At 57.6% G+C, this 15838-nt stretch overlaps 6 protein-coding genes across 6 annotated transcripts; 3 read left to right on the top strand and 3 right to left on the bottom strand.

The window, feature by feature from the left end:
• Positions 1–638: 638 nt before the first annotated feature.
• Positions 639–2587, top strand: GGTG_00820 (deubiquitination-protection protein dph1). The gene is made up of 2 exons (XM_009218571.1): positions 639–1378; positions 1485–2587. The coding sequence occupies exons 1-2, from the start codon at positions 944–946 to the stop codon at positions 2322–2324; spliced, it is 1275 nt and encodes a 424-aa protein (XP_009216835.1). The 5' UTR covers positions 639–943; the 3' UTR covers positions 2325–2587.
• Positions 2514–4435, top strand: GGTG_00819 (hypothetical protein). Its single transcript, XM_009218570.1, has one exon. It carries the CDS (start codon positions 2926–2928, stop codon positions 3721–3723), a length of 798 nt encoding a protein of 265 aa, XP_009216834.1. The 5' UTR covers positions 2514–2925; the 3' UTR covers positions 3724–4435.
• GGTG_00818 (hypothetical protein) lies at positions 3937–4843 on the bottom strand (the record flags this gene model as incomplete). Its single annotated transcript, XM_009218569.1, has 3 exons — positions 3937–4397; positions 4489–4547; positions 4659–4843. The coding sequence occupies 3 exons, from the start codon at positions 4841–4843 to the stop codon at positions 4087–4089; spliced, it is 555 nt and encodes a 184-aa protein (XP_009216833.1). The 3' UTR covers positions 3937–4086.
• Positions 4844–5250: 407 nt separating this feature from the next.
• Positions 5251–8823, bottom strand: GGTG_00817 (hypothetical protein; the record flags this gene model as incomplete). The annotated part of the gene is made up of 1 exon (XM_009218568.1): positions 5251–8823. One exon carries the CDS (start codon positions 8821–8823, stop codon positions 5251–5253), a length of 3573 nt encoding a protein of 1190 aa, XP_009216832.1.
• A 120-nt stretch (positions 8824–8943) lies between these two features.
• Positions 8944–12147, bottom strand: GGTG_00816 (hypothetical protein; the record flags this gene model as incomplete). Its single annotated transcript, XM_009218567.1, has 7 exons — positions 12051–12147; positions 11553–11731; positions 11212–11471; positions 10779–11040; positions 10544–10656; positions 10350–10467; positions 8944–10119 (listed from the first exon to the last, which is right to left on the bottom strand). Exons 1-7 carry the CDS (start codon positions 12094–12096, stop codon positions 8944–8946), a joined length of 2154 nt encoding a protein of 717 aa, XP_009216831.1. The 5' UTR covers positions 12097–12147.
• Positions 12148–12154: 7 nt separating this feature from the next.
• Positions 12155–15826, top strand: GGTG_00815 (hypothetical protein). The gene is made up of 3 exons (XM_009218566.1): positions 12155–13845; positions 14075–14587; positions 14684–15826. The coding sequence occupies exons 1-3, from the start codon at positions 12602–12604 to the stop codon at positions 15582–15584; spliced, it is 2658 nt and encodes an 885-aa protein (XP_009216830.1). The 5' UTR covers positions 12155–12601; the 3' UTR covers positions 15585–15826.
• The last annotated feature ends 12 nt before the right edge of the window (positions 15827–15838 follow it).

Here is a 15838-nt window from a genome sequence, read left to right as displayed (position 1 = left end):
CGCTTGGGCAATGGGGCTCAGCGCAAGCAACCTCGGCCGTTGCGTTCCCCGCAAGCGTGGGCCTGCATGGGGGTGCAGCAGCTGGGGTCGATGCGGGCAGCTGTAGGTTCTTGCCAATGGGGCCTGTCACAGCCACAATCCCTGGCGCTTCCGAGGCGAGGGCCTGTGTGTGGCTGATGGTTTGACAGCAACATTGAAAACTACCGCAACAGATGGACGAGTCAGGACGTGGCACAGACAGTCAGGCTGTTGCCCATAGGAGGCGGCTGCTACAACCCATCGGAGGGGTTGAAATCTGACCTGAGCGACGACCAATGTTCCATCGCATTCCATCAAGATCTGAGCTGCCTCCGTATCAGCTGGGATATGGGCTATCAGAATGAATGTGGCTTTGGATGTTCACAGAATCGGAAGCCGCGTCGAAAAACTGAAAGCATGATTGATTGCCTGGTGAATATCTCGTCTGTGTCTGGTCGGGGTTTGCGGGAATTTGATTGGGCGACAAAGCAGCTGCGTCTCTGAAGCAGGCAGTGGCAAGGCTCGTCTGCTGAGCTTTTTTCTCTCATTTGTCTCTCGTTTTTTGTTCTGCTTCCGGTGCTGTCCTGCAGCCGCAGGACGTCATTTCCCAGCAGGTCCACAGCTGCCGCACCCCCACCTCCTTCCTGTTAGACGAGCTGACAGTGCATGTGTCGTCCAACCGCTGCCCGTGCCCGTAGTTCCACGTGCCAACCACAACCAACAAACACAGTCGGGCACTCTACAGCATTGCTCTCTGTATCCATTTGCCCGCCCTCTCTTCTGCGCCCACGAGTCCGACTGCTACTCGCGATTGCTGCCCGAGGTCATTGCATCCCACCGTCTCGCTTCAAGCAGCACCGCACGACTTAAGCCCATCAGCAGGCAGCGAAACCCGGTGCAGGCGTCTTCACATCCCCGCTAAGCCATGGCCGACGCACCCGAGGAGACGGGCGACGCCCAGCTCAGCTTCAAGGTCAAGACGTCAGGCGAAGGCAGCCACAACATCGCCATCTCCGAGTCCGCCACTGTCCTCGATCTGAAGAACAAGCTGGCCGCTGAAGAGTTTGAGAACATCCCCGCCGACCGCCAACGTCTTATCTACTCGGGCCGCGTCATGAAGAACGATGACGCGCTCAGCACCTACAAGATCAAGACGGGCAACACCATACACCTGGTCAAGAGCGCCGCTAGCAACCCCTCCAGGCCCGCCCAGACGTCCGCCGCCGCTGCCGTCCCGGCCGTGCCGACCAACATGGCTGCGGGCACTTCTGCGAGCAACCCCCTGGCCGGTCTGACCGGCGCCAGATACGCCGGCCACGTACCTCTCCCCAGTGCAGACCTCTTTGGCCCGGACGGCGGTGTAGGTTCACGTTTGATTTTTGAAGCGTGTGCGCCGCGCGCCTGAGACCCCTCAGGTCCACTACCAGACCCTTTGCTAACACTAGCCTTTCTGACCACCCTACCAGATGAACCCTCCCAGCGAAGAGCAGATGGCAGAGATGCTGTCCAACCCCGCCATTCAGCAAAGCATGAACGAGGCGCTCCAGAACCCGGACTTTGTCAACTTCATGATCCAGTCAAACCCGATGCTGCGTAACCTACCCAACGCCCGCGAGATAGTCCAATCGCCTCAGTTCCGACACATGATGACGGATGCCGAGTCGCTCCGCATGGCTTCTCGAATGCGTAGGATGTTTGGGGGTCCTGGCGGCGCGGGTGCCGGCGCCTTCCCCGCCCCGGGTGCCACGAGCACTACCCCTGATGGCGCCCCGGCTTCGACCGGGACAGAGGGCGGCGCGGGCGCGGGTGCCAACGCCGGTGCACAAGGCGTCCCGCCAATGCCGTTCGGATTACCGGGAATGTTTGGCATGCCACAGGGCGGCGACGCGGCCGCCAACCCGTTTGCTGCCCTTTTCGCTCCCGCGGCCGGCCAGCAGGCGCCAGGCGCGGGTGCTGGGCAAGGCAACAACACGGCCACTTCCGGTGGAGCGGCTGCCGGCCAGGCGCCTGGTGCCGACCCGCTCGCAGCTCTGTTCGGTGGCGGCGCTGGAGCAGGCGGACCTGGAGGCAACCCTTTCGCGTCGCCTGAATTCCAACAGTTCATGCAAGCGATGCAGGCGGGTGGCGGTGGGCTTGGAGCGGCGCCTGCGGCTCCCCCGGACAACCGGCCACCCGAGGAGCGTTACGCGGAGCAGCTACGACAGCTCAACGACATGGGATTCTTCGACTTCGACAGGAATGTGGCGGCATTGAGAAGGAGCGGCGGCAGTGTGCAGGGTGCCATCGAGCATCTGTTGAGCGGCTGACGAGGGGATATCAAGGAGCGCAGACGTGGTTCCGCTTGATGCCAGATTCTGTCGGTTACTACAAACCCACTCTTCTCCTAAAGACATGATACGCCTGCCTCGCGAGGCTGTCAAGCGAAGCGGCTTTCTCCTCCTTCCCGCGTATGAGGCGCAGATCAAGAGAATATCCCAAACTCAGACCTAGGTTGAATTGGTGCCTCCGGAATCCACCCCATGTTACCCTACGGTGCTAATAGTGTGAAGAGGTCGAAGTAGGATAGTCTCTACCAAGGTGGAATGAATGATATGATTATGACCAATCACCTGGGTTTCGGCCTCTTTGACTCCTGGAGTGTTCACCTTTGTCGGAGCAATGGGTCTAAGATTGGTGAATTTGATCGCCTGACCTTGATATTGGTGAAAGACCAAGACAAAGCCAGTTCGCTATCTATATCCCCTATAAAGGCTAGACCGCGGGCAAAGGCATATGCTGGCTAGGTACTATTGTGGCATTATGCCATGATTGTGCATTGTGTGACGTGATTTCGAGTTAGGGCCTGACTCCTCCTGGGTCTCGGTAATTAGGTATATAAGTAACATTTCGCATTCTAGGAAATCCAAGATGGTCCTCCAAGACACGCACACGCACACACACGAACGCGGACGCATACTGAACATCATAGCTCAATTCGCAACCATGCTCACCACGTCGGGGTGTATGGCGTACAACTTTGGATTCGCAGCCAACATACTCACCACGACGGAGTATTATACGCTCAACTTTGGTGCCATTAGGCTAGTGCAATGCGAATGCAGGTTCGTGGAACTCGAGGGCGAGATGGGCGCCATCGCAAAGGAGTATGTCGATACCTTCCAATCCTTTGCCCGTGCCTGCCACAATCTGGTAGGTGCTCGGAGCCCCGACCAGGCGAAAGCTCTCGTCCTCAAGTCCAACGTCAGGTGCGCATGGAGCGAGCTCAAGGGGCCATACCATCGGATACGGAGGATGGCAAGGGAGATGCTGAGCCTCATCAAGCACCAGCAGGAGTGGCGGGCCATCATGGCCGAATGCATGGACCCCGACGTGTACTGGTCGGCCATCTCGCCCGACGACGTGGACCCCGACATCACGGACCGCATCCGGGCGGCCAGGCAGCCCTGGCACTACTTCGAGGACCCCGGCCACTCGCCCGACGAGCGCTGGGACCTGCCCACCGGGCCGATGCTGGTGCCGGGGCCGCGTGACGAGGTTGCAGAGAGGCGCTCATGGGGGGTTCGCGCGGCCCTCCTGTCCAACGCATGGATTTTCTCTCGTCTGATTGTTTCCGACGAGGAGGCTTTTGTCCAGGAGAATAACCCGCCGGTTGCATACGAGCTTCTAAATATCTCGGGGGTGTGCGGGCTTGGGTTTAGTGTGTGAGGTATTGCACTTGGCGATACCGGAATAGGAAAGTGGCATGTCGTTTTCTGGCTGCCACGGGCGCAGATTGTGTGCGGGCGGTCCAGGTCTATCCATCGAGGTGGGCCGTGCACTCACGTGCCTGGGCCCCACCTCATACATTTAGCGACGGGAGTTGGTAAGCTAGATGAAGCGTAGGCAGATAACCTGGTGACATATTCTACAAAACACTGTATTCGAATCCGTATTATTGACTTGAGCTCATTGACTATTTATTGCGTGAAAGCGGCCCGCCGCGGCTCCTTTGTCGACACTCCCCAAAAACGCGCCCTGTCTGCCGAGAAGAGTAGACTAAAAAAAAAAGAAGAAAAAAAAGAATCAAGCTCATGAAGTCCTCGCGCCCGTCAGATTATTCTCGGCCGCCATGTTGGCAAAGATATCGAGGTCGAGGGGGAGGCGCTCGCCCATCCAGATCGCGCGCTGCGAGTGGTCGCGGCGGGCGACCTCGATCTTGTCCTCGCCGGGGCCCGCGACCGTGTTTGGGTGCACGAGGACGGACAAGGGGCCGCGCCAGATAGCGATCCAGGCCACCACGGCGCCGAACTGAGCCGGCGTGAAGACGTTGAGTTCGATCATGGCGACGGGGTGAGGCCCGATGGGGCCATCGAAGATGTTGAAGACGCGGAGCTCGGGGACTTTTTTTTGTTCGATGGGAGGAGGGTTTTATTAGTGATATATATATATATATATATATACACATGAGCACCAAAGAAGGGGGAAACCTACACTCGCGGGCATACTTTGTCTGCGCCGGGCTGCCCTGGTTGTAGTATATGTGCACATCGCTGTCGGTAGAGTCAGTCCGGCGGCATCTGAGAGCGTGGGTTTGTCGGGATGCTGTGCGGTGGCCACGGGGCAAGGCGGACGGGGCATGAGAGGGCATATCGGGAACTCACAAGCCGCCTCTCTCGCCCCTGTTCAGGGGATCGACAAACTCGCTCAGGATGTCTGTCTGCGGGTTCACGAGGCTCTTCTCGAGGCCCTCGCCCACCTCGTTGTTGGGGAGGGGGTCGAGGTTCTCGAACCCGACCAGAGGCGAGGGGTATGTAGATGTTGCGGGGTAGTAGCGAGTGTCTGCCATTTTGCGAGCTGGGAAGAAAGAATATGTGCGAATGGAAATACCTCTGTGTCGGTAAAGATGGGTAAGCGGTCTTTGTCTTTATCCCATTTCGACGAACACGCACCAAGGGTTTGCATGGACGTTCAAACCAAGCATGCGGGAAAGGCTCACCATGGGTGAATTATTCATGACCTCGACTGGGAAGCCGAACGGTTGGATTGAAACAATCTGAATCCTGTCAGTCTCGGCCCTTCAACTCGTGGTGCCTTCTCCGCATTTTGCATCTTCCTCGCCAGGTTATGGCGGCTTGTCGACATTGGATGCCGTCATGAGCTTGTCAAGATGAAACCTATTTTTGTCGGCGCGCACCGCCATCTCGCTGGGCCCGATGCGATGCCGTCAATGTCGTCCAAAGAGAGAATTTGGCCCTAGTTAGGATGTCGTGGCGTCGCGTGGGCACCATCTACCCGGGAACCGGCGCGCCATGCATACTTGAGGATAGCCACCTGCCCTCCGGTCGGACAAAGAAGTGTACCGTCACTGAGTAAGCGGGACAGTCTCAAGTCCTCTGTCGTTGCCCAGTCGCTGGGCAAGAAAAACTCCCTCAGCTCTTCAGTAGGAGATGACAGGGGAATGGTGCACACCCAATTCATCTGGTCCAGGAAGACAAGGACGCCTTCGGGAAGAATACCAAAGCCGTGCTTGATTTTGCGGACCAGGAGCGGCGGCAGCTCGAGCGGGCTGACGACTCTTTCCACCGCAACATTGCGGGAGGCGGTGGGGAGGCTGTATATGCTCTCGGCGGGGAGCACGCAATAGCCCCTGCTCTTGCGCGAGTCAATAGTTTGTAGGATAGCATGCTGTTGCGAATGGCTGTCCCGTATCAAATCGACACTGGCTAGTAATCGATCATCTGCGACCACCCTCAGGATATCTAGCAGAATGTGTTTCTTCTGCTCCAGCTTGTCCCAGCTTAGGGTTATAGCATGACTTGGCGCAAGACAGACCAGGTGCTCCGGGTTCCGGGGGTGCTGTTGCCATCGGCCTCGATCGCCGTGTGGAACTGTCGTCTCGGCTATCTTGGTGCCTTCCGGGACCATGAGAACCTGGCACATCTCGCTTCGGGCGACAAACAAGCGGTTGCCGGCGGGGTTGAGAAGGAATTGGCATTGCCCCGAGCCGAGTGGCATGTCTATCGTGAGTACCGTCTCGACGGATGCCCACCTCTCCGAACCGCTGCTAGACTTTATTACCCTGATGGGACCGAAATTGCGGGTCCCGTACGCTAGTAGGTCTTGACGGGAGCTCCAGGAAAGTTGAAAGCGACTGATCCTATGGGTCGAACTAGCGAGCATGCACGTCCTCTTGCTCGGGGGGTCATAAAGAAAGACGCGACCATCCGAGGTCGCGTATGCATACGGATCGCCCGAGCTGCACCCTACCGCGAGTCCGGTGACCCGCTTCAGGCTATCCAGGTAGTCGAGCAAGGCCGAGGAGCCTGAGAGCGGCGGCGCTGCTGGTGGTCCCGGGCTGTCGCCCGTGACGCCCGCTTCGAAGCTGCCGACCGGTGCCGTGTCGGCCAGCCCCTGCAGACAACGGGGCTCCCAAACGCTGCAGTGGTCATCCCACTCAGCAGTATAGACTCTGGCTTCGTTTGGGCTGAAGCGGAGGCATCGCGGTATACCAATCGGAGCCACCCTATAAACTGTCGACATGGTTGCGAAGTTGTAGATGTTATATAGCCACGGGTAAGTGATGCCGAAGACATGCCCGTTAAGGCCACAGGTGATTTCGACGCGGATGATCCCAGTGGTCATTTCCCCCTTGATTGATTCATACCTGTCGGTGACGTGATCCCATTTGAACACTCGCTCACCGTGTGTTCCCAGGATATCCCCAGAAGGATGCCAGGCGTGGCTGTTGCTTCCTGTGTCTGAATGGAACGAGACGCAACCCGGTCGGCCTTCACGTTTGAGCCTTGTTATCATAGCGGCAGGCTCTACGCTCCAAACAGACAGGGGGAGGTTGTCATATGCGACAGCTATCAGTGTGCAGTCAGAATTAAACCGAATGACACTGGGTGTGGCAAACGACCCTCCCGGGATTCCTTGTTCTTGGAGCAAGCCGGCGTCTTGGCCTACCGGGGACCAGACTGAGTTCTCGGTCGGATCATGAATCGATAGCTTGTGAACCTCTTTTCGGCCGAATATCGCAAAGAAGGAATCGTTCTTGTCAAGGCTGAGCTCGATCGCGGCACCGCAAAATCTAGGGTTTTCGGTGCAGAGAATCAGGGACCAGCCTGAAGTCGTGTAGACAGTTGTTCGAGTCGCAGTGCAGACTGCCAGGAGGCTACCCGAATTGTTGAAAGCCAAGTCCAGGATGTTGCCTTCTGAGGCGATGATCGAGCGCTCCTCATAAAGAACTGTTCCGTATATGCTGATGATTGTTTGGCTCGCAACGGCGAGATACAGGGATGATACCGCCAGTCGCCGGATTGTATCCCCACCGGGCGAGATGCGGGCCAGGCAGTCACCCCAATACTCCCCCGAGAGGCCGGAGACAGCGAGGCGAGCGTCAGGACCTGCGCTGAACTTTTGATTGATGGCGCATGCCATCGGGCAAAGTGCCGGGATGTGCTTGTAGATCGAGGTGGGGTCAACCAAGAGATATGGACCAAACTTCGCCGGCAGCATCATCAAATCCACGGCCCACGACTGCAACAAAGATACGTCTTCCAGTCTGCGAGAGAGCATCGATTCGGGACCGTCCGCCTTGGTGTACTTCTGGAGAAACTCGGAGAGTTTCCGCGACGCCACAGGAAGTTCCGAAAGTCGGCTGGTCTTGGCCAGGTACTGAATCCACGTCAGGGGGTACGGGCCGTCGAAGAACGTGACCAGAGCCTTTAGGGCACGGGCAGAGTCAACCGCTACTTCTTGGAGATGGCCTGGCCAGAAGGTGCTCGAATATTGGGGGAATTCTGGCGGGCTCAGCGTAGTGACCTTTTGCCTCAATGTCTTGTCGCAGAGTGCCCCAAGGCACTTTACGAGCATGTCTTCGTTCGCTCCCCTTGGGTCCAATGGGAATGGAGTCTCCTTCGTCCTCATTAAATACTCGCGAGCGGAGTGATGAACCAGCTGCACCCGTTCGTCGTGGGTGAGGATCACGAACTGCCCGCAGACTTGCTCGACTGTATGACGAAAGCTCATGATACCCTTGGTCTCAGACGGGTAGAGCTCCGAGAACTCGCCCACCGTGATGGGGGCCTTTGCGAACATGGCGCATGTCATGAGGGCTTTGGCCAACTGTTTGTCCTCGTCCATGTTCAGCGCCATTATCGTGGCCATCATTCGATCGTAAAGCCGGCCCATGCCGCTGGGTGTGGATTCTAGAGCCTGCTGGATTTGACCTTCTCGAGTCTTCCCGACAACAGCTTGCCCAACCAGGCTGGCCCAAAGAAAGCTGCCCTGCGACCGGGCAACAATCTCCTCAACAAGTTTCAATTTGCGTTGGTCTCCGCATACGAGACCGTCGAGCTTGTTGGCAACAGACAGCCGGATGTCGTCTTGGTTGTCTGGCAAGGGCGTCTCCATGACACTCATCTTCTCTCTTGCGACTTGGAATGCATTGTGTATGCTGGCTAGGGGGCGACTGAGGACGAGGACGCGGAGCATGTGGGTGTTAAGATCGGCCACAGCCGAAAGGTACTCTACCGCCTGAGTACTTGACTCTGCCTCATCTGGACCATCTATGACCCAGATTATTCTCTGTTCAGTCTTGATAGTTGCCAAGATGGATTTGAAAACAATCCTCCAGATCGTCTTGGAGTCCGCCTCGGACAGACAAGCACCTTTCTTGGCGAGATTAACAAGAGCCCGACGGAACTCGTGTTGATGGAGAGCAGTTTGGTAGGCGAGGGACCGGAGCATGTGGCTGGTGGACTGCTCCCGGCGATGCTCAAACTTGAAGGAATAGTAGGAGCAGTCGTGCCCTGCTCCGTTCATATGGTCGACGACAGCTGATGAGACGATGGTCTTTCCCGTACCGGGACCGGCGTGCGCCCAGAGAACTGTTTTCTGCTCAGCCCGAAGCCACTCATCAAACTTGGTGCTCCTGATAAACTTTCAGCAGGTGCCCTGCGCGCGGATCGCGCGGTGTGAGGCGAGATCCTCGTCCGGAGGTCCAGCAATGCCTAGCAAATCTGCCAAGTGCGGAATGTCCTCCTCCAGGCTTTCCCCTCCCTGGACAGGTGCCGGCCATGACATAGCGACGATTTTGCGGAGTGCGGCACGGACAGAAACGTAGTTGGGATCTGTGGGGCTAGTAACCTTGCACATATCGAGGTGGTTGGCGTTGAGCGAACTCGGTTCTTCTTTCGGGAGACCCAGTGTAGCCGACTCTCGTGTGACAACCAGGACGGAGCTTAGGAGGGCAAGACGAGTGGGAAGCGCCTCATAAAAGGAGAAAATCATAAGCTTCGAAGCATAGCGCCTGAACGCCTCGTCTATCTCGTTACTCGTTGGGCTCTTCTGCGCGAGCTCCGTGATGTACTTGCGCGAAGGGCGACCGAACCACCTGCATGCCTGTTGAAACCTGTCCAGGTATTTGGCAAGATCACTGCCACGATGAGGCGTGGCAAGAAAGACGACCCCCTTGATTATGGACACTATGCTCTTGTACTGGTCGCCCGAGTGGCCCTCGGCAAATGCTTTCTTGAAGACCAAGCCCCCCATAGAATGAGCCACGATGATGATGGGGACCTGGCCCAGGCGCTCGGGAGTGGTCTCTGTATATTTCATGCGGAACAGGAAATCGGTGGCAAAGTCTCCAATGCCAGTTGCTGTCCACTCAGATGTGGCATTGTAATTCGCGTTGTAGCCGAAGGTGAGCACGCGGGCGGTGGGAAGATCCAGTGGAAGCCACAGCTGCGGCCAGAATTTGTCTATATCCTGACCGTGACACCATGTCTGACGACTGGTCCCGCCAAGCCCGTGTAGGAAGACAATGTCCACCTCTCGCTCGCCTTCGGGGGTGTGCAACGTGGTGAGGCCGAGGGGATCCTTGATGTGGTCCTCCGTTTGTAGTTCTTGGCGTGAAGACGACGGTGGCGGTGTTTGGAGCTTTGCGTGAACGTTGGATGGCGCCGGCGGCCGCTGCTGGCCGTCTGAAGTGTTGGAAACGGTCCGGCGATGGCTATCTGGTGTTGAGATATCGCTCTCTGATGCAGAATGTCTCGTCGACGCGCGGATGCTTCCCGCGTCCGTTAGGCTGTCGTGTCGACGGCCTTCGGGATGTTTCGACTAAAGCGAGGAAAGAGATTCATCCATCAGCACTAATAACACCATCAATAGAAATCATTTCGATGCTCGCCCTTGCCCGAGCACTAGCCCATATCCATCCCATGGCAATCATTGCAGGTGCTCGGCACAACCAGACTGCTGGTGGTCCGGCGTTTGCTTGGTGAGCGCCAAAGGATGGAGTACACACATAATGGAAATGGGTGAACAGGGAAGAGAGAAAAGGTTATTACCATCTGTGCCCAGCCCGCCTCGGCTTGGGCAAGATCACTGCTTCTGGACTTGCGGACTTGTCGTACGCTGTGGTTGTCGATGATCCGAGGTTTGCAGTTGAGGCCTTCCTGTGCCTCACTAACACGGCTGTTTGCTTTAGTATGTCCTCTCACACTACTTGCACTCTGTGTAACCGCGGGACTGTAGTGGATACGATGTGGCTTGGCGTATCGTATCAGCCAACCACCACCAGGTCGGCTCCGTTGCCCCATCATCATCCACGGCACTTGCGCTGGCTGACGTCCACGCGGTGGCCTTGCCATGATACTATGATCATCGATGCCTTGGTATTCGCGAGTTTGACTTTAGTGCTGTCTTGGACGTGGCTGCGATAAGGCTCGACCCGGCTATGAAGATGGCAACACCACAAGTTGCACAATGAGGCCTACCGGGACGAATATTTCAAACACATTGATAAGATCGAGCCGAATAATGAGGTTGACGATAGGAATCGTCTCTATTCTGTCGAGACGCTGCTGATCAACTCGGCGCATTTCCCTGGGGCGGAGACCCGAAGGATCATGCTCAATAAGCTCAACTGGCTCATCAATCGGTACCAAGACGGGATGTAGATGTGGCTGGCTGGGCAGGTGTGGCTCCAAGGCGCGGGCTGTCTCAAACAACAAAATTCCATTCTTGCACTTCGAGTTACTATTTTTCGTTTAGCCAATACCCGTCTATATCTTGTGGATGGTTCATATTTGACGCGATGCACCCTCCCTCGGTCATCTACTGCAAATATGGTCTACTCAACCTGGCGATGACCGCGACTTGTCGCCATTTCATCCCTTTCGCTTCGAGGAGGAACAGAAGAAGAGTGACCAGGAGGAGGCCCGTGCCGAAGACGACGAAAGCCCATCCTGAGCCGAGGGTTCGCAGTGATACGTCCAATCCCGCGAGACAATCGCGGCTATCTCGCATCGGACAAAATTGCAGGCAGCCTGGGCCGTCGAAGGGCAGTCTGGATGTATGTCAACGATCAGAGTGTTTAACGAAGTAAAAAGAAGCTGTAGAGAGGGGCAGGTGAAAAACTGCACGACCAAGGGGCCTGCCATGTGTACGCGAGCCTCTACAAGCCAGCCCTGTAAAAGGATGTTGCGAGTTAGCTTGATGCTTCCCAGGGTATTGGCCGGACGTGGAAAACAATACTCAGAACTACTGACATAGGCCATCACAAGAGCGGCGCTAAGGGCGACACTCAGCTTGACACGGCGGAGCCTTGCACGCTCAATGGGGAAGTCCCAGAGATCAGTGGCCTGGCTTTTGTCGACGGCAATGCCGCACTTGAGGGCAGTCCGCTTGTAGCTGGCATCGAGAAGCCTCCCAGTCCCAAAGGCAGCAACTGCGCAACCCACACCAAAAGGGAGATAGATTAGCCCAGCCACAAGGCCAGAGACTCCATAAACTTGCACAAACAACGTGGAAAGGGACGCCTGAATACGGCAATGGACTGTATAGTTGACACCAAACGCTACCAGGATGGCAGGAAAGTATAAGAAGCTCTTTTGCCAGCTTAGGAAGGCCGAGTACTGAACAGGGCACCGCTGTCGAAACGGCCCCAAGCTCGCAGCACAGTTACGACCTGCCCGAATTGATTGGTCTTGGCCAGGCGCTCGCTCTTGATGGTCGCCCAATTCAGCCGGCGGTCCGCGGCCGCCCACTGTGCAGTGGAGCTCGAGTGGCCGAAATGGCACAGGTGGAAACCATGGCTCCGAAATGACCAATTCCAACTTCTCAATTTGCCTTGATTGAAGCACAAGCAACAAGAAAATGGAAAATGCCGTCAGGACCAAGTCTGGAGGCCACAGTGGAATAAGTCAAGAGGTCAAGTCCTCAACAGCAGTTTTTAGCGTTGGACTAGAGTCCATCAGCGACCCAGTGCTACCAGTAACTTAATGCCCCCGCCAATCCCACATGCGTTGATCTTTGCTGGAGATGCCCGCTGCGGCTTGCCTGTGCCAAGACTTTGCCTGCGCCGTTGACATGTCTGGTTGGCGAGCTCGGACCGAAGCCACTTGATTCCATCAGCTGCAGTCTTCGTGCCCTATCTTCCTTTACCCGCTCATTCCTAAATGGCTTGCCATTCCCTAGACCGCACCCTTTGCCTTCTTCCGTTTTTTCTTGGTCTGGCATTTTTTTATTCGCCCCGTCTTGTCGTTTGTGCGGCTGAGAGAGGCCGGTCCGCTCCCTTGAGGACGCCAGAAGCTCCACCATGGGTCGCACCCACACCGCGCCTGGGACGAAAGCCACCTTCGCCGCAGCGCCCATCCACCTGGCCGGCCTGCCGCGCAGGGGCCGTCTGCTCCTGGTCCTCGCCGTCTCTGGCATCGCCCTCTTCTTCCTACTCCCGAGCAGCGGCGGTGGCCGTCGGCTAAACGGCCCGCGCCCGCAGCAGCACGGCGCCGCCTTCGCCAAGACCGACATCCTCCGCTACGTCGACCCCCTGATCGGCACCGTCAACGGAGGCCATGTCTTCCCCGGCGCGACGCTGCCGTACGGCATGGTGAAGGCGGTGGCCGACTGCGACTCCCACGCCGAGAACGCTGCTGGCTTCGTCTCCGACTATTCCAAAATCGTCGGCTTCTCCCATCTCCACGACTCGGGCACCGGTGGGAACCCGTCCCTGGGGAACTTCCCCCTGTGGGTCCATGCGGGGTGCCCCGAGGGCGATGCCCAAAAGTGCGCCTTCTCGTCCACCACGAGGTCGATCCCCAGAGTCAACGGGTCCGCCAGGGCGACGCCGGGCTACTTTGCCATCGAGCTCACCAACGGGGTCAAGGCCGAGATGACGACCGCGGAGCGCGCCGCCCTGTACCGCTTCTCGTTCCCGGGCGCCTCCTCCCTCAGGGACAAGAAGGGCAGCCGCGTCCCGTTGGGCCCCCTGCTGCTCCTGGACCTGAGCGACCTCAGCAACAGCCGCCGGGGCGGCGACGTCAAGGTGCACGCCGACGCCGGCTCGTCGACCGCCCGCATCACCGGCCACGGCGAGTTCGCGCCGTCCTTCGGCACGGGCAGCTACGGCGCCTTTGTCTGCGTCGACGTGCGCGGCGCCCGTGTCCGCAGGTCCGGCACCTTCAAGGGCGACCTCGACGTGAGCGACGAGGTCAAGGAGCTCAAGCCGGCGCCCCCGGGGCCGGCGGGCGCCTGGGTCCAGTTCGAGGCGCCGCCGTCCGGGCAGGCGTCCCTCATGGCTCGTGTGGGCATCTCGTTCATGACGGTCGAGCAGGCCTGCGCCAACGCCGAGGCCCAGATACCCGATTTCGACTTTGACGGGATCTTTGCTGCTGCCCAACAGGCTTGGCGCGAAAAGCTGGGCGTAGTCGAGATCGATACCCGTGGCGTGAACGAGTCTTATGCGACCACTTTCTGGTCCGGTCTCTATAGATCCCTGATATCGCCCCAGAACTACACGGGTGAAAACCCGTTGTGGGAGTCCAAGGAGCCTTATTTTGACTCGTGCGTGCTCCCCATCCTTGTACCCCGCCTCCTCCCCTTGCACCACATCTCCTTCCTCGCAGACGTTGTATTGTTGGGCGCCCCTGTGTCTCTGTGTCCTGAATATGACTGGCCAGGCTGCCCTGCCACCAACTTCAACGTAACTATGCCGAGACCTTGACCACGTACACTTCTTGACCACTACCCTTGAAAATGCATCCAATCACTAACAAATTGTCGCTCAACACAGGTTTTACTGTATCTGGGACTCCTTCAGAGCCCAGCATCCTCTCCTGACAATTGTCGACCCTGTTGCGCAAGTTGAGATGCTTCGCACTCTGATCGACATTTATCGAAACTTGGGTAAGCTCCCAGATTGCCGCATGAGCTTCAGCAAGGGCTATAGCCAAGGCGGGTCAAATAGCGACATCTTGATCGCGGATGCGTATGTGAAAGGGCTGCGTGATGGCATCGACTGGAAAACGGCGTATGAAGCCGTGGTTTCGGATGCTGAAGAAGAGCCCAAGATGTGGTCGTTCGAGGGGCGAGGAAATCTCGAATCATATCACAAACTGGGCTACATCCCGGTGGATGATCAGGACAACCTCGGCTCTGGACCGACGAGCAGGGAGATGTCTCGTCTGGTCGAGTATGCATATGATGACTTTTGCATCTCGCTGCTTGCCAAAGGTCTTGGGCACAAGGAAGACGCAGAAAAGTACCACAAACGAAGCGGTAACTGGAAGAATATCTGGAGCGAACAGTGAGTCCCAAAGTCTTCAGAATGTTGCAGCTGTCCCCTCGGCGCTTTCTTGCCTTCCTTATCCAGTCTTGATACTGACTGTTCCGTTTTCTTCAGATCCCTTGACATCTACAGAGAAACCCACGCGGGTGACATCGTCTTGAGCCCATTCAAAGGCTTTATACAGCCACGGAAGCTTGACGGGCAGTTCGTATATCACAATGTCCGACTATGCAGCCCCAAAACCAACTTCCACGGCTGCTACTACGACACGCGATTTGCCTCATACGAAGGGAGCTCGTGGCTTTACAGCTTCTTCGTGCCGCAGGACATGGCGGCGCTGGTGGAAAAGATGGGGGGCCAGAAGACGTTCGTGGACCGTCTGAACTACTGGCACGAGGAGATCGCCTACATGGGCAACGAGCCGACCTTCCTCACTGCCCTGCAGTTCCACTACGCCAAGAGGCCCGACATGAGCTCGTACTGGATCCACCGCTACATCCCCAGCCAGTTCAACACCAGCGTCAACGGCATCCCGGGCAACGACGACTGCGCCATGGGCGCCTTCAGCAGCATGGTCATGATGGGCTTCTTCCCCGTGGCCGGCCAGGACGTCTACCTCGTCACGCCGCCCTTCTTTCCGGAAGTCTCCATCCAGGCCGCCAGCCCGGCCGCGCGCGCCGCCGGCAGGCGCGCCACCATCCGCATCCGCAACTTCGACCCGACCTACGGCAAAAAGTACGTGCAGAGCGCGACGCTCGACGGGCAGAAATTCACCCGCAGCTGGGTCACGCACGACTTCTTCCGCGAGGGCGGCACGCTCGAGCTCACCGTCACCGACGACCCGGCCGAGGCCACCTGGGGCGCGTCCGACCCCGACCTGCCCCCGAGCTACCCCGTCGGGGAGCGCGACGACATTGTCGACCCGGCGGCGGCGCCGGCGCTGCCTGTGTCGGGCCGGGACGGGCCTGGTGACCCCGATGATCCCTATCGGTCCAAGGCCGGGGGGAGGTTATAGAGCAGAGCACGCTTTGCGTTATTGACCAATTCCACCGCGTTCTACATTTACATCGCCTCGTCACCAGTCGTTGAGGTTTACGTATATCCAATTCTTGCAGTAGCTATAAAGCTGAAAAGCTGCGATCCTGCACCCCCCCAGCGTACAGGAGCTACAGTATGATGTCGCCCCCTAACGGTTCTACTAGCTGGCTGGGCAGGCATCTGCCTCAGAGCAAAGACCATTTCACAAAAAGATTCCACACGATCCGTCTC

The sequence above is a fragment of the Gaeumannomyces tritici genome (genome assembly GCF_000145635.1).
Source record: "Gaeumannomyces tritici R3-111a-1 unplaced genomic scaffold supercont2.1, whole genome shotgun sequence".
Taxonomy (NCBI): domain Eukaryota; kingdom Fungi; phylum Ascomycota; class Sordariomycetes; order Magnaporthales; family Magnaporthaceae; genus Gaeumannomyces; species Gaeumannomyces tritici.
This window is presented reverse-complemented; position numbering and strand designations above follow the sequence as displayed.